The following is a 16449-nucleotide window of genomic DNA, read 5'->3' on the forward strand; positions in this document are numbered from 1 at the left end:
AATAGCAGTCTCAATATTCTGTACTACTCCTACAACATAAGCGGACTCAGCTATAATATTTTTACATCATGAGTAAAATCCTGGAATACATTAATTACTGCTAATAATTCATTTTGTTGTACTGACCCAAAAGAAGATTCTTGTCCCCAAAATTAATCTTTGGTCCAATAAGCCATCTTGGTCTTAGAGCCGTCTGTAAACACAGTAAAGGCTGATGGTAATGGATCAACAGAAATTAGTGTATTTATCAATTTTTTTTTGTTTTTTAAAGCAATCCCACAATTTACTATGGGGAGGATGAAATTCAATATTTCCAGTGTAAGAAATCATGGCTAATTGAAAAACCTCAGACATCTGCATTAAATATTCCCCTTTATCTTTGCTTAATGGAAAACAATAGCAGCACAATCATATCCCCACAGAGTAACAGGTCTTTGTATGCCTTGCTGAATGATTAAAGAAATTTGTTCCTCATAATTTGTTAATGTTTGGTTAAAGTTTTATTTAATATAAACCCATTCTAAAGGCAACTCATCCTGAGCGAAAGTGCCTGTAGGATATTCAAGAGTATTTAAACATAATTTAATAACTCTATCTGGATCAATACATGCCAAATATGCATCTTTCCATTTTCAGAAAAGATACCCTTGCATGCTTTCATATAAGCATTAATATCCCCAGCCTCCTTTATAGGTAATAATGCTCTCCTGTACTCTTCATTAGCATTTTCAAAAGCAAGCATTTGCAGCAGTTGTCCTCCAGCTTCCTCTCCTACCATTGTTCTTTCCAATGTTAATTTTAATATACATAAAAACTTAATACATGGTTCATAGAAAGCTACTACCTTTTTCAACCAACCAGTATCATCCTTTATAATAAGTCGGTTGGGCCACACCTTGAATCGATGCTAGCCTAAGTATAGGAAAAGAAAAAGCAGGTGAATTTGTCATCATCATCGTGTGAATCTAATGGTCAACATGCCATCCTCAGGAAACGACTTAGAAAAACCTGCTTCAGGCAGTGGTGCAGAGGGCAAAACTTTTACTTTCGTTTTGTCTTAATGAAGCTCTAGCTTCTTGTTCTATGTTCGTTATTACCCTGTGTGCATTCATGGCCTTGAACACAGTAAAAATTACAGCCCAAAGAGACCAGAAATTGGAATCTTTTTGCCCTGCCTGACAGCCTTTTTCACCTTAACTTTCACTTTGACCCAGATATCAGAATCCCTCGAACCCTCGTCAGGGAACCAAGGAGTGTACTCTTGCTGTCTCTAAACACTTTTCTAAACCAGACTGATAGACATGAATTCCCTGCACTCTTAAAGATGCTTAAGCATAGCAAGATGAAAAGAAGATTTATCTTGTCCCATTTCCTTGTAATAAAATGTACTTACCTTATCTGACTGTCCAGACTTACCTTCAGGGACCCTGTTCCAGTGCCAAAGGTCAACGTCTAGTGTGTTGGGAGCCCTTCGTCCGGTCGCATTCCTTTCTGTGTTTCCCGATGCTCAGTGGCCATGCCACTCCAGCATGCTTTGAAATGAACCAGTCTGCAACCACCACCACCACCACCACCACCACCACCACCACCACCACCACCACCACCAGCACCACCACCAATTTGGTTTTGTAAATAAAGTTTTATTGACATCGCCATCCTCAGCATTTACATCCTGTTCAGTGCTGCTTCTGGCTGCAGCTGCAGGGCTTAGGAGCCACAGAGCCCTTTAGGCTCCCAGAGCTGAGAGCATTGACCTTTTGCCTTGTTTGTGAAAGAGGTGACTGACCCCTGTGCTCGAGGTGGCCTTTCTGTGCCCCTTAACCCATAGCATAGGTCTCTGTGCCATCCTCTCCCTTTGCTATGGTGTGCACTTCCTGGTACATTTCCGTTAGCTCTTGACATTTCCAGAGCATTGGGTCTTGCAAATTGAATTTGCATGGCACCAGGAATAGACCTGATAGCAGGGTGTGGGACACTCCCTATGGGGACCCTGCCCAGGGGCATAAGCTTACTTTTCCAGTCAACTCCCTGAACAGTGAGCCTTTGTGGGACAAGGTACTTCACGACATGACTTGACCTCTCTGCAGTGCACCCAATCCCTGCTTGGCTCAGATGTCCCCCAGAGAGGTTGTGTGAGTGTCCCCAGTAGAGGCAGCACTCTGTGTGGTGGCATTGACATGGCATCCAGGAAAGTCAAAACCAGAGAGACATGTCGAGCAGTTGGAAGCAGATGTCTGTGTCCATGGAGAGAAGGATGGACTAGACACTCCTGCAGGGGGTGAGCTGAGAAGCACTTCCTTGGCTTTTTCACAACCATACATCCTGCATGCCATGCTGTGTACCCATGCTGAGCTGAAGCCCCAGGCTTTGAGTCTCCCACAGCTGCTGTGTCCTGGGTCCAGGGTAGGATTAAGCAGACTTCAGCAGGAGAAAGGTGAAAACCCTGGTTGCGGGGTGGGGATAGCACAGTCATAACACACCTGCGCATGAGGCCCCTGACTTAGAGCCGTATAGCAGCTGTGACAAGCCAGCTCTGGTGACACTCATCTGCAATCTCAGCCCATGGTGGGTAGAGGCAGTAGGATCAGTTGTTTAATTATCCTTGGCTACACGGCAAGTTCGAGGCCAGCCTGGGCAACTTTGTCTATGAAAATAAGACAAAATGAGGTCTTGACTCTGAGCATCACAGTCTGTACCTGGCACAGTTGCCCCACCCAGGTAAGAAACCCCTCTGTCCAGAGGCCATAACTGCAGGAGACCCCTGGCCAAGTGTCTATACAGGGCCCTGTTTGACTGGACTGTGCTGAGGACCAACCACGCTCTCCTCAACAGGAAGGACATGGGAAAGGCTGTTACTGTGAGATTCCGGGCCCTGAGAAGGCCAATAATAAACCCTGTCCTTGGGAAAAGCCATGGAGACTGGGAACCCACGGGATCTCTGCAAACACCAGGGCTGGCAGAGAACTCTGATCCTCTACGGCAGCTGCTCTCAATCTGTGGGTTCTACATCAGAGCTCCTGCACACCAGACATTTACACTACAGTTCCTCACAGTAACAAAGTTACACTCATGAAGTAGCTCTCCAATAAGTTTATGTTGGGATGACAACGACATGAGGAACTGAAATAAAGAGTCACAGTGTTAGGAAGGGTAAGAACCGCCATTCTATAGGAACCCAGGCATCTGCACTCGGTGTCTGGAAGTGTGGTAGGCTAGGCTTCACCCTCAGCAATGCCAGCATGTGGGCACCAAGCCCAGGTTCCACCCCATTGCTTACTGGATATGTGCAGGCCTGGTTCCATCAAGAAGTAATAAAGGGACCCTTGGCAAAAAAACACTGGGTACCAAACAGGTCAGGAAAACACACCCCCTCTGCTGCAACTCCTCTCAGGACGGCTGGTCTTCCCAGGAGGCCCCGGCTATAACCAAACCTTGTCTCACAGTGCTTGCCCATTGGTGTCTTGGCCATACTCAGATTTGAGGACTTTGAACAGAATAGCTTCCAGCAGATTTGCATCAATGAATCCAACAAGTAGTTGCAGTCCTACTTCACCCAGCGCATCTTCAAGCTGAGGCAGGTGAGAGTGGACACCTATTCCCCAGCCCAGCCCAGCCATCACCATGTATGTGAGCTGTGTCCCTCAGTATCAGCAGGATGGGACCTGGGCACCATAGGTTCCCCAGGACCTAAAGCTATGTCCTTGAACTCAGTGCCATGCTCAGCCCTTCCAGCCTCTTTCAACCCTTCTGGAAGCTCAACTGCTCCTGCAGCAAGGCAGCAGTGTGCACATTCTGTCACGTCATTTGTGTGTGTCTACAGGAGGTCAGAGCCTGTCCCCTCTGGTCCTTTCTTTTGCTGTATTTGCCTTTCTGAGGAGGCAGGACCCACAGGTATGGGAGGCAACCACATGCATATTCTGCAGCCATGTCTGATTCCTCTGAGGCTCAGTCCCACTTACACACCTACCCTCCAACCTCCCAACCCCGTGTCACCCCTGGAGCTCTATAGACCTTCCTGCTTTCTGTTTTTATATAATTGGTGACACGGCAGCCCTCAGTGGTGTCATACAGTGTTAGTTTGTCTTTGCACTGCCTGGAGGTCTGACTTAGGAGAATGGCTACCATTCTCATTCCTGTTCAAGGGTCAGAATCTGAATCCTATGTAAGGCTGAATAATACTCCAGCACATGGCTGGACCATGTTGAATTTACACAGTCACCTATGGATTTTATATTTTGGCTTGTAAACACACATGTATAATACTCAAGTCACACCCAAGTGGAGAATTGCTGGAGGCCACCATTGCTTTCTGAACCGTCTGAGAGACCATCCTGTCCACAGTGTATAGGGCACCTTCTCCTCATTGCTCACACAGCATGAGGAGAATAGTGGGGGTTAACCTGGCTTCTCTGTCTCCTACTTTCTGCCACACTAGCCCTAGCATCTTTCTGTATTGCAGCGATAGTTAAGAACGCAGGAGGATTCCAGCTTCCTTGCTCAAATATAGCAAGTTCCTCCTTGCCTGCTTTGAGACTGAGTCTCATGCAGCCCAGGCTGGCTTTGATCTCACCATTAGTTAAGATGGCCATGAACTCCTGGTTCTCATGCCTCAGACGTCTCTGAGTGCTGGGTGACAGGTATGCACCACTCTTAAGTCCTGCCACTGGGACAAGAATGAGCAGAGCCAGCTCTGAAGCACACACTTTGCTGGTGTCAGTGATGACTGACTTATGATCCTGTCTTCCTTGCCCATGGCCCTTCTCCTTGGTGCATGCCATCCTTCCTCCCTGTGACTCATGGGGACACCAAGCCTGAGGATGTCAGGAAGAAGTTTACTTACTTCACTGGGTTGGAGGCTGTTAGGTTCCTGCATCAGTAGGTGAGATTCAAGCTAGAAGGTTTGCGGCATGAGAAACTGGAACAGAACTGGAATGGCAGGAACAATCGTCGCCTGGCTCTGAGAAGACCAGGTGGGCAGAAACTCATCGTTGGGCAGGTAGTGAGCTCAAGACCAGGCTGGGCATTGCTCAGCGCATGTGAACAGGTGTGCTTACATGGACATGTGTTTCCCCCACATGGTCACCACTTATCCAGGCACGGTGAATACTCCAAGGAGCTTTTTATGTTTTAACATTGTGTGTGTTTGTGTGTCCATACATACATATACACACATACATTCGTACATATACACGAATACACATACCTGAAAACACATGCATATACATGACTATACACATTCATGCTCACACACACATATATACACACCTACATGCATACACACACACATACACACATATACACACATACACACATACATGCATACACTCATACACATATACATACACACATACACACACATACAATACATATACACACATACAAATACACCTATACACACATATAGACAGACATATACACACATATACATATACACGTATACACATACATGCATACACACATTCATATCCACACGTACATAAGACATATACATACATACTCACATACATGTAAGCACATGAGTGGAAGCCAGAGGACAGCTTGGCCCTTGGTTCTCTCCTTTTTACCACGTGGGTCCTGGGGATTGAGTCAAGCTCATCACACTTGACAGCAAGCCCCTTTAACTGTAGAGCCCTCTTGTTGGCTGCCAGTCACCTCTTTCCACAAATTCTATCCATGGTGGAATGTTTACAGTTGTTATTCTCATGATTCCTTCAGCAATAGCGCAGACATCATTTACACTGCATTAGGAGTTATAATTCATGTAGATGTCAGGAGAGCTGGAGGCGTGGATCAAGAAGAGAGCCCACTTTCAATGTCATTATGTGGTATTGCCTTAGGCCCTTTTATACACTCCCCTGGCTTTGTCTGAGTATATGTTTGAGGGCTCTCTATGACTGTGCAAAGAAGTAAGAGCTAGGGCTGGGCCACAAAATAGGAAAGTACTTGTTCATCCAAAAACAAAAACAAAAAACAAACAAACAAACAAAAATAGCTCTAGGGTGAAATATTGGTGCTAGTGCTGAACTACACAGCCAGAAGAAGGTATTTTTCTAAGTAAATAACACAATATTGGGGATGACAATATGATCAAATATCCTACAACATAAGTTTGCAATGTTACCTACATTTTATAAATCAAGTCTGACCACTGTTTTGGTTGTTTCCAATCATGTCTGAGTGCATCATCACGGGAATCCCAAGGAAAATCAGAAATGGGTTCTTGAAGCTGTTGCACATGGCCAGTATAGACCTAAATACCACAGAGGAAACCTTGATTCTTATCTCAAGGGATCATTCACCATCCCTCTTGTCACATAACTTATGACAAGACGTCACCTTTCCTAAACTTAGCCTTTTTCCCAAGTGCTACAGAAGGGAAGATCTGGTGTCAAGGGGTCTAGATTCAAACTACAGGAACACTGAATTCATTTAAATAGGTGTAGTTTATTAACGCACACACCAATACAGTTCAACCAGAGCAACAGCTCACAACTGTGTACTGGACATTGCTAGGCCCAGCTCATTGCAAAATCCACATGGGCTCATGCACAAGTGTTGGAAATGTTTCGGTCTATGGGCCCTGACTCAGGCCATTTTACACATAATTGTTCCTATTTTCCTTGAATCTATTGGGTCCTATGTGAAGAATACACTTGGGGAACTTGTTAAGATTAACAAACCTCATAACATACAGAACATAACAGGGTATGTGACCAGCACCACACAGTTCAACGTCAGAGTTTTTTGTTCTTTGTTAGTGTTTTTCTTGGCATCCATGATGTGGAGGCATATTACAGAACAATAGGAAAGAGCTGGCTGCTGTGTAACAAATTCGCTGCTATTAAGGTAGGTACAGGGGCAAGACCTCAGCAGTAGCCCTTAAGATGGGAAGGAGATGATGTGTTTGATAACTGAAAGGAGCTGCCTCAGCTGTGTTTCTCTGCCTGCTCAGTGCCCATTCAACATCACTCTGTCCCTTCAGAGGAACTCAAGGTCTGTCCCCTGCTGCCTGTGAGCCAGGAAGAGGCACAGAAAGGCAAGGTCACAGCACTGGTTTCCAATCCCTCAGTAATGCTGGATTTCCAATAATGTACTTGTATACACAAATACACTGTGGTAAGTTGCAATAGATACTAATCATTTCTCACATAGGGCAGCAGTTGATTGACTACAACTAATTCTATTAAAAAAAAAGAAACCTGGCTCTTGTAGAAATATACAAAGAAATATATAGGATGGTGGAGGATGAATTCTGCCATGGACTGAACTCAGAAAAGAGGGGTTGGGAGAAAGATGCATGGTTAAATAGCCCACCAGGTTCACATTGTGTCAACTTGATTTAATCTAAGGACAAAGAAGTGGAGTATCTCTGATGGCTTTCTTCTAGTCCCTTTAAAGCATCACTGGGGTTTGAACTCAGAACTTCACACTTCTTGATGGGGCAACTACACTCAAGGAAGCTTAAGACTGTCATAGGCACAGTATTATGCTATATATACAGAGTAGATAATACTAAGATGTTCAGATGGTGATGTCCATTTGTATGCACTCTTAATGTGCACCTAAAAAAAGAGAGATCAAGGTCCTTAAAATAGAAAGATCAGTTCCAGTTGTTTTCTACCATTCCAAACAGAACGACTGGTAGGGAGAGAATGGTAAATAATCGAGAATTCGTAGATGATGCTTTGAATGAAGTGTGGATTTCTGTGCTCCTTTAAAACAGGGTCTCAAGTATCACATGTTGCCCTCTACCTGGCTGGCCAGGATCACTTTGAGCTCAGATAAACCTCCTTTCACTTTGTAATTAATAGGCTTAAAAGAGTGGCCTCCAAGGACTGTGCAGACAGCATTAGCCTTTCACAGTTGAGGTGTGTAACCCACAACTATAGTTTTAGCCATGTTTTTCCATGTCTACCAGCTATTTCCGATTGTTGCTGTTATATGCCTGACAATCAAGGATGCAGAAAAATAACCTGATACAGAGTAAGGACATGGTGATCACATGCTGATCACATGGTGCCTCTTCCGTACATTCTGGATGAGGTTTGTTAAAATTCCAATATTGCAAAAAGCTTTATATAGGGCCCATCACAGTAAGGGTCACTATGCACTGGTCCATCTAAAATGGCCTAATCAGAACTGACTCCCATATAACACTTCCTGCAATCCTCATATGAGAAGCTTGAGCTTTTAGTTTCGACTTTTTCTTTTCTCGTTCTTTCTTATTTTTTGCTATATAAGTTGAGACAAAGATAGTTAAGGCCATGAATTTGCCCCCAAAATTTGAACTACAGATGTGATCAATCAGTGTTAGTGGGTGCATTCTATAAAGTATTCATTTTTTACTATGATAGATGCTTTTGTGTTTGGTGGGGTGGCCATTTCCCAGTGTACAGGTGCTGGGACCTTGCTCTATACACTTAATGATGTTTATAGCCTCATTTTAGACGTTTCTGTGCCACCCTCTATATCTCTTGTGTATTTTATTTCTCTGATAAAAGCTCATGGTATATATTACTCAGGCCTGTGAGCAGTGCTCCTTTGGCGACATTGGTGCAAAGAGCAGCACCCCACAAGCAGCATGAGGTTCCCTTCACTGGTGTCTCCAATATTGCATTTTCCTCTGCCAAGTGGTCTCCACACTTTTCCTAGCACCATAAAGACTTCAACTCTTTCTCCTAAGGAATTTTCTGGCAATTGTCGACTGCTAAGCACACGACTTCGTGAGTGTTCCCCTAATACACACGCATGTTGTAACCTACCATGCAGACTATTTCTTGATGTGATATAAAGCACCTGTACATAATGAGACAGGAGAACTTTTGACTGCATATTCAAGCTGGTATGAAATCTCAGGAAGTTTTAATGGCTAACATTGGTGAATGTGGACAATTTGAGTTAGGATGAGACATTTTTTGGGCAAGATTTGAAAGGAAACATTCATTTAGATGCATAGGAATTACTAAGGTTTTTTATAATCAAGCCTTGAGGAAAATTTGGCTTTGGAAGCAGGAGATGCTCAGTGGCTCTGCCCCAGGAAAGTCTCCTGGAAAGGGCACCTCTGCTTATGCTCAGTACAGGGAGAACATTAGCAGGGATGCAAAGTCTGCTCCCTATGACATCTGCTGTCCCTTCTTGGACATTCTATTGTCTCCTAGAGAGTTCTGGCATCCTCTGTGATGTCACCAGTGTTGTAGTGACAACCAGTGCCCTAGTTTCTCTCAGTCTGAGTCTGGCGGTTACAAGCTAAGACATGTTTTCCCATCTTCGCAAGCGTTTTGGGAGGGGGAACGTCGATTCTGGAGAGACTAGAGTGAAGGAGTCTGGCCTTTCGTCTCAAAGTAATGATGGAGAAAGACAGCACTTCTGGGGAATGTGGAGTAAGTTCTGGGCAGTGTATTTTGAGCTTCCTGCCAGGGTGGCTGAAGGCTTAAGCTGACCTTTCTAGCAATGGGCCACAGCAACTGGAGCATCTGAAAAGGAATTGAATATCCACGAATATCACAATTCCTTAAAGTCAGGATTTCAGAACTTTAGTTTCTCCATCCCCACTGGGAGGATATGGTAAGGCCAATGCTATTATACTGTGAACTTCTGGTCTTTACTTTTCAGTTCATTTGTTCTGTTACATTGATATAATAACACCATCAGTAGTCATGGAGGGTCCAAATTTTCTGAGTTTAGACAGGGCAGCAATGTATTTCACTATCATTGCTTCTTTAAATACAGTGGATATCTGACAGTAGTAACAGGGAGAGATTGTGCTCCAGGCAATAACCTTATGTTCTTAGACCTTCTCCGATTTCTTCTAACTGGCAGGGTCATCGTTTGCTTTATATATTAGAGGTTGTATGTTACAAAAATTTTTCTACAATACCAAAACTATTTGGAAAGTGTAGAACAAGATTCAGCCTGTAACCTATTCGCACTTCTGGGGCATTTGGTATTTCACATAGGGACACTGATAAGTCTGTTGAACATATCCTCCCTGGAAATGCGTTTTAAATCCAAAGTTGTTGGCTTAGAGTATCAGGGTCGGACATCTGAGTGTCTCCAATCACTCAAGTTTTGTGGATGGTGAATTTATCATCTGAGTTCTGAAGCCACAGGGGTGAGGGTCCTGAAACCAAGCTGTACCCTGTTCAGCTGATAATAATCCTGGAGAAGCCATCTCCGTGGTACATGTAAGCACGTGATGTCCGGCATAGGGAACACCTGGCTGCTTACGTCTCTTGGTCTCTATAGAGTAGTGGGAGAACTGAGATCCACTGAGGAGGCCTCTTCAGCATAGACCAATCGCCTAGCAATGACACTGGGTTCCTGGCTTGTTCTCCTGTTTAGGCCTCACTGAGGTCTATGAACACTCTATGCATTCTCCCCATGCAGGTTCACTTGTGTTCTTCTACCTACAGACGTTGGGAGAGAAACATCATCCCCTGGCACTGACCTAAGCAAGAATCAGGCCATGAAGGAAAAGGAGAGGCTGATTAAAGAGCTGCAGCTCATTACCGAGGAGAGAAATGACCTGAGAGATCGCCTGAAGTTTCTAACCGAGAGATCCATGAAGAAGAGGTATGAATCGCTCCAAATGCTCCTGTTTCATTCCTGGGTCTGCAAAGTCACCTTCTTCTTATCCTATTAAGGTTTTGGGTTCTAGAAAGCTGTGCCTCCCGAACCACCCTGTGCTAAACCTCACCTCCCATATAGTGGAGATTCAGAACCTGACCCTTCCTGAGGAGTTAGATTGAAAATGGACTCATCTGCTTCCATTTATTGAAAAGCAGAACTTGTGGTCTGAATAAAGAATTCAGGGATAAAGTCAGGGAGAGTGAGTTCCCAGTGTGCATTTGCAAAGCCCTTGACAGCTGGTGGCTTTGCAAGATTGTAATTGCAGTGAGTTTATGGTGAGTCTCTGTACTCGCTAGGCAGGGGATTGAGTGCTGGAAGATCCAGGCAGCAGCCTGGGGTAATATAGGACCCACCCTGAGTTCATATATTCCTAAATGCCGATGTTCATTGTATTCTATCATTTGGGGCCAGGCCACACTTCAGGCCAAATCCATATTATGAAGACCTGGAGAGAATGGAGGAGGCGGTCATATCAATTCTGCACAACTTAGAGATGGAGAACACTGAGGTCCATGAGAACAACCATAAGCTGAAGAAGGAGATGACCTTCTCTAGGTAAGTCCTGGTCAGAAAGGCTATCACTTGTGGAATGGCCATTTCTGACTTTCTTTGTTCTGGATTGGACGGTCTTCAGCTCTGGTTCTATCTCTTGTGCTATTTACCCATCAGTGTGCCAGGGTCATTAGGACTCAGTTTTCAGTTCCACAAAAGACTGTTACTCATCCCAGGATTGTCTAGGCATCTTCAGAAGGCTCTAGAGAGAACAGTACTGATTGAAGTCAGCAGAAGGTTATTAGGCTGACCTGGACCTATGGTGTCACACCAGGTTTTACAAAACTCAGTGCGTGGACCACATGGTTAGCATGACCTTCTCTTGGTTCTACTGACCTCCTTTGAGGGTCTTGGCCCACTACTAATTGATGTTGGCCCCATGCATTGGGCTTTCATGGATAGTTGTAGATCCATGTTCTTTCTCAGAGGTGTGGACACTAATTGGTGTCAGGCCAAGCAAACAATTTATTCTTCCCCGAATTAACTCTTTATGGTTTGTGCAGCAGCCTTATATGTATCAAGATGCATTTTATTAAGTCTTCCTGGGTATCTGGGACCTGGTAGAGTTAGTGGGACTTGGGAGTAGGAATGGGAGAAAGGGGCAGCATGATCTTACTATGCAGACTGTATTTCCAGAAACCTGCTCAGCCAGCTCCTGATGGAGAACACATGTAGGAAGAAGTTGTTCCCACTGAAGCAGGAGAGCAAGGAGGTACATCTTGATTGTGCACTGAACCAGAAATATTTGGTTGACTTCAACAAGAAAGATAAAGACCATCAACGGCCAGAACCAGCATTATCAGGTAGGGACGAGCATTTGTGTTAGATTAACAATATCTGATAAAATTTGCCAATTTGATACATCTTTGCTTCTCTTACCACCTTTCTAATTTACACTCACAACCAGCCAACCACCTCATGTAGTGGAATTGTTCATTGCTCTGCCTATGCACAAGTATTCTGGGAAGTTAACCACTTTTCAGAAACTGAATTATTGTGCAAGCATATTTTGCTGCTCTTTTTGAAGCTGCAGTCTAGAAATGGTGACAGATGAATAACATACCTCATTATTGCATATCCATGTGATACATTGGATCCTATGTAGAGTTTTGAACAATTTCTTGGTTCTTTGACAAATGACACTCTGTGGTCATGTGACCTCTTGTGTAGGAAGCACCTTTGGGATAAGAACCAAGTGCAAATGTCAAATTAGTACTTGTCATTGGCTTTATCCTTGTTGACATATGGACATCTCCTTTCTTCCTGCAACCCGATGAGGTCTCTTGCCTTTGCCCTGTTCTTGGTTTGCACTGGTATAAGTCTGGTCCCATATTGGCAGCCCACATTACTGTGAGGCTCTCTGGAGATTTTGCCCTGCCCACAGAGTTAGCAAAAATGATATCACTTAAACTGTCCATGTCGACTGTCCAATAGAACTGAGGTGGTAGAAGGCAGCATTCTGACAGCTGGCTTGCATTTCCCCACCAAATCAGTGTCTGAAAAACTCCCTTCCTCTCCCAGGTCTCAGAAAGTGCAAGAGAGCTGGAATTGGACACACCCCAGTAAGAGAGCTTCCTGAAGAATAAGTTGCTTTCTCAGGAGTCCCTGATGACAAATATCCTGAATGGTAACAACATTTTTTGGATGAGTATTCTTCCTCAGAGTTAATTTGTCATTTCTTAGAGACCCTAAGTTTATATACCACTAAGCCAGCCTGACTGATTGAGGTCTTACTTTCTTCTCAGAAAACAGCACTTGAGAGACAACTTGGGGGACCGCCTTTCATTATGTGTGCTAGAGGAGAAACAGCAATATGTCTGTGCTTCTAAATGTTCGTTAAGAATATGCTTTTAGAAATATTTTTGTTATGATTTTAATTGAAGTTTTCTTTTTGTTGTTTCATATTTATATGTTCTTGTTACTATTTTTACTTTCAAATATTTTTAAATATTTTTATTCATTTTAATCCTGTTTTGTTGTAAAAATGTATTTGTTATGAATAAAAATTGAATTCTATCTCTTGACTCTTAAGACCATCATTCTTACTCAAGGGTTCTGTCCCTTCCTGTGGACCTAGAACTGACAGCTACAGATGGATCTCTGCATGTTCCATGGATCCTGGGCTAATAAGTGAATTCAAAGTCACCAAGGGGTACCCAGTGTGATAGTGTCTTTTGTGTGGAGAATGTGGCTGTGTCTCGGACACACAATTTGTGATATAATCACTGACACACTTTACCCAATTATTAGGGTCCATGTGGTTCTTCTGAGAGAGCAGCAGATGCTCTACCCTGTGAGTCATCACCACAGCTCCTGCAGGTGGCTTTTGTTATTCCACATGATGTGCTGTATTAGGTGGACAGGATCACCTCCAATTAAATAGAGAGATCTCAGGAGATGTGTATTCACAGGTAACTTACTGAGCCGCGCGTGCTCAATGTGTTAGCTTGCCAGGCATCCCTACAGGGCTCTGGTGTTCCCACTGCTCAGTGTGGGTCAGGATCATCCTCCAGCATCACTTAGTGTCCCTATTAGAGCAGAACTTTCACCTAATATCAATGATGACCATATGTATTATACACATCTGATAAAATACAGAATAGAAACTAGCTTCTTGTAGGCCAAATTGGCATAATCAGTTTTTTGATTGCTAGCAAGAAAATTATTTTAATCTAAGCAGTTTAGGAAGGAACCTCCAGAGCATCCATAGTAAATGTACCCTGCAGCTGTGAACACAGGTTTCTCTTGGAGAGCAGGCCTGTGCAATCCCAGAACCTAGGTGGGACAGTTCACGCTACCCTTTTTCCATGGCCAATCTGGGATCGTATTGAGAATGTATTTTTTCCAGGTGACTGATTTCCAATTTGTCGAATTGATCTAACCTGCTGAGAGTGGAGGTGACTCAGAGAGTTAAAGTACAGAAGGACCAATCCAGAATGTCCACAAAAGCTTGCTGTCACCCCAGGGCTTTTAAAAGCTTAGCAGCTAGAGAAGCAATGTAGTCTTTGCTTATTCTCAAGCTTAGGTATAGTCATTCATTATAAGCTGACCATGACACAAAAAGTGTCATCTGTGTCACAATAGAAACTAGTTGTAACTAGATTTACACCACACTATCACATCACTACCGCATTTGAGGTTCTCAGTTACTATCTAAGACCCTGGAAGAGGCCTGGGTCTTGCTACACAAACTCATGATTTATGTCTTCATGACACTGTGTGCTTTGTTCTGTTAATGCTACCATTGGCATACAATACCTTGGATACTTTGTGCTGACATCTGTCACATGAGACAATAGTTCATGTCATCCTAACCTGAATAAACTGTCCTTAGAGTACAGTGTTGTAGGAGGGGCCTTCTTTTCCTATGAGATAGCAAAACATTTCCAGCCTTCAGTCAAGTCTGTCAGCCATTGTCAGTGCCTGTCTTGAGATGTCCACCTTTTCAGCTGAGAGTCTTCATCCAGGCTGCTCTATAATTCTGTAGAAGATTAATAGGTTCCAGCCCTAGGATTTAATTCAGTTTGACTGCACTTGCCAAACATGCTCAAAGCCCTATGTTTCACCCTAGCCCTCTGTGCTTTAGAGAAAGAAAATAAAGAACCACATTGCACTTGAAGTTTCTCCTCCAACAAAAGGAGAGCCTGCACAGGGCCTTTAAGTAACTCTAAGCCCCAGCTTCCCCACAACTCCCTCCATCAATTCCATTATTGGTGTGTTTTCATTACTACTCACTTTCTTCTTTGTGTGCAAAGAATGTGCACCATGTCAGTAAAGTGTGTGTGTGTGTGTGTGTGTGTGTGTGTGTGTGTGTGTGTGTGTGTACTCCCTAGTGAAAACTGTCCAGGTGCATGCAGACTCATGCTACTACTGTCCCATAGCACCTTGCGGGGAACACTGAATTGGTGGGCTACTTTATGACAGCCTAAACCAGGCTATGCATGGTTTTCAGTAAGATTTTGATGTCATCACCACTACAGAGAGCAGAAACAGCTCAGCAGTTACATGTTGCTGTTAACAAGATGAGGCCAAACCTCATCCCATAGAATGTCAGGTACGACTTAATGGCAGGAAATTAACTCAGGGCTCAAATCAAATCATTCAATTACAAATAAAATGAAAAATACAAAGAGTCAAGAGAACCAAGTCCTGTGTGTTGGGTTTTTTGTTTGTTTTATTTTTTTTGTTTCTTTTTTTGTATTTTTGTTCAGAAGATCCACCAGAGAGGCAACCCCTTCCTCAAACAAACTGCACACCAGAGACAATACCTAAATTGACACAACTAGAAATGAATGGGGGAATCTAACATGAGGCAATGAACAAATTCAACAACCATTAGGTCTTACCTCAGAGGCCTTTACTCCAGAAAACTGAAAATCTATTTGATATTGGTATTTTCTAGACAGATAACAATTACCAACATAAACACAGATCTGGGAAGGTACATGGATAATTCTCAGAAGAAAATAGGTACTGTCAGTATAGTTTGCCCCTCCCAAAATTAAAAAGCAAAATTTCTGGGCCATATGGCTTTAACGCAGAATGCTATCAGACTTTTAATGAAGACCTAATAACAATAGTGCTTCAATTATTCCACTATATTGGACGAGATGGAACATTGTTAGGCTCCTTCTCTGAGGCCGTAATCAACCTGGTGTCTAAACCACACAAGGAGCTCCCTACAGAGAGTGTAAGCCAGCCAGGGGGCCAGGGTGAGTGCTCATGGTGGGAGGGACTAGCAGAGGTGCTGTGGCCTTGGTGTGCACAGGCTTAGGGCTGGGGCAGGGTGCGTGGTGAGTGTCTGTAGCCACTTGAGCTGGGTCCCAGTGGGTGCCCAGGGAGGTCACAGGCCAGTTGTGCATCTTCTACCTGTCTGCGGGGCTTCTGGCCCAGCCAAGCAGAGCCTTCATCCTGGACATCCACAAGGACAATGAAATCAGGAAATGGGGGGATCCCCTAAGCATCTCTGGCTTCTTTCGCCCTGCACTTGCAGTTGCAGCCAGAGGAAAAGCAGCTGTGAGTTCCCCAACTCTTCCCAACCACTCAGGTCTCCATGCCTTCCCACTCCAGAGAGGAGGAGGGCAGGGCGAGCTCTGCTGCTGCCTGTTCCATGGACCCAAAGCCTATCTTTTGGCTGGAGGTCACAGCTTGCCCCTGACCCTGCCCCTGACCATGAACTTACCCCTCCCCCGTCTCCTGACCCTGCCTCTGCCCTAGGCACCTAGGGGAAGTGAGGAGAGCCTAAGGGACAGATTCCAGGCCAGGACC

The 16449-nt window shown here is 44.1% G+C and overlaps 1 protein-coding gene across 1 annotated transcript; it reads left to right on the top strand.

Moving 5' to 3' along the window:
• The first annotated feature begins 9223 nt into the window (after positions 1–9223).
• LOC134483494 (uncharacterized) lies at positions 9224–13197 on the top strand. The gene is made up of 6 exons (XM_087596305.1): positions 9224–9380; positions 10413–10572; positions 11041–11184; positions 11818–11984; positions 12703–12808; positions 12927–13197. The coding sequence occupies exons 1-5, from the start codon at positions 9254–9256 to the stop codon at positions 12765–12767; spliced, it is 663 nt and encodes a 220-aa protein (XP_087452431.1). The 5' UTR covers positions 9224–9253; the 3' UTR covers positions 12768–12808; positions 12927–13197.
• Positions 13198–16449: the final 3252 nt, after the last annotated feature.

Source organism: Rattus norvegicus, chromosome 19 (genome assembly GCF_021556685.1).
Source record: "Rattus norvegicus strain SHRSP/BbbUtx chromosome 19, alternate assembly SHRSP_T2T, whole genome shotgun sequence".
Classification (NCBI taxonomy): Eukaryota; Metazoa; Chordata; class Mammalia; order Rodentia; family Muridae; genus Rattus; species Rattus norvegicus.

What these genes read in the sequence shown, in the direction of transcription:
- LOC134483494 (XM_087596305.1), top strand. Translation starts at nt 9,254, where the DNA reads ATGTTTTCCCATCTTCGCAAGCGTTTTGGGAGGGGGAACGTCGATTCT. An exon ending in GCACTTCTGGGGAATGTGGA is followed by an intron (nt 9,381 to 10,412) that starts GTAAGTTCTGGG and finishes TTCTACCTACAG; the next exon opens with ACGTTGGGAGAGAAACATCA. An exon ending in AAGGAGATGACCTTCTCTAG is followed by an intron (nt 11,185 to 11,817) that starts GTAAGTCCTGGT and finishes CTGTATTTCCAG; the next exon opens with AAACCTGCTCAGCCAGCTCC.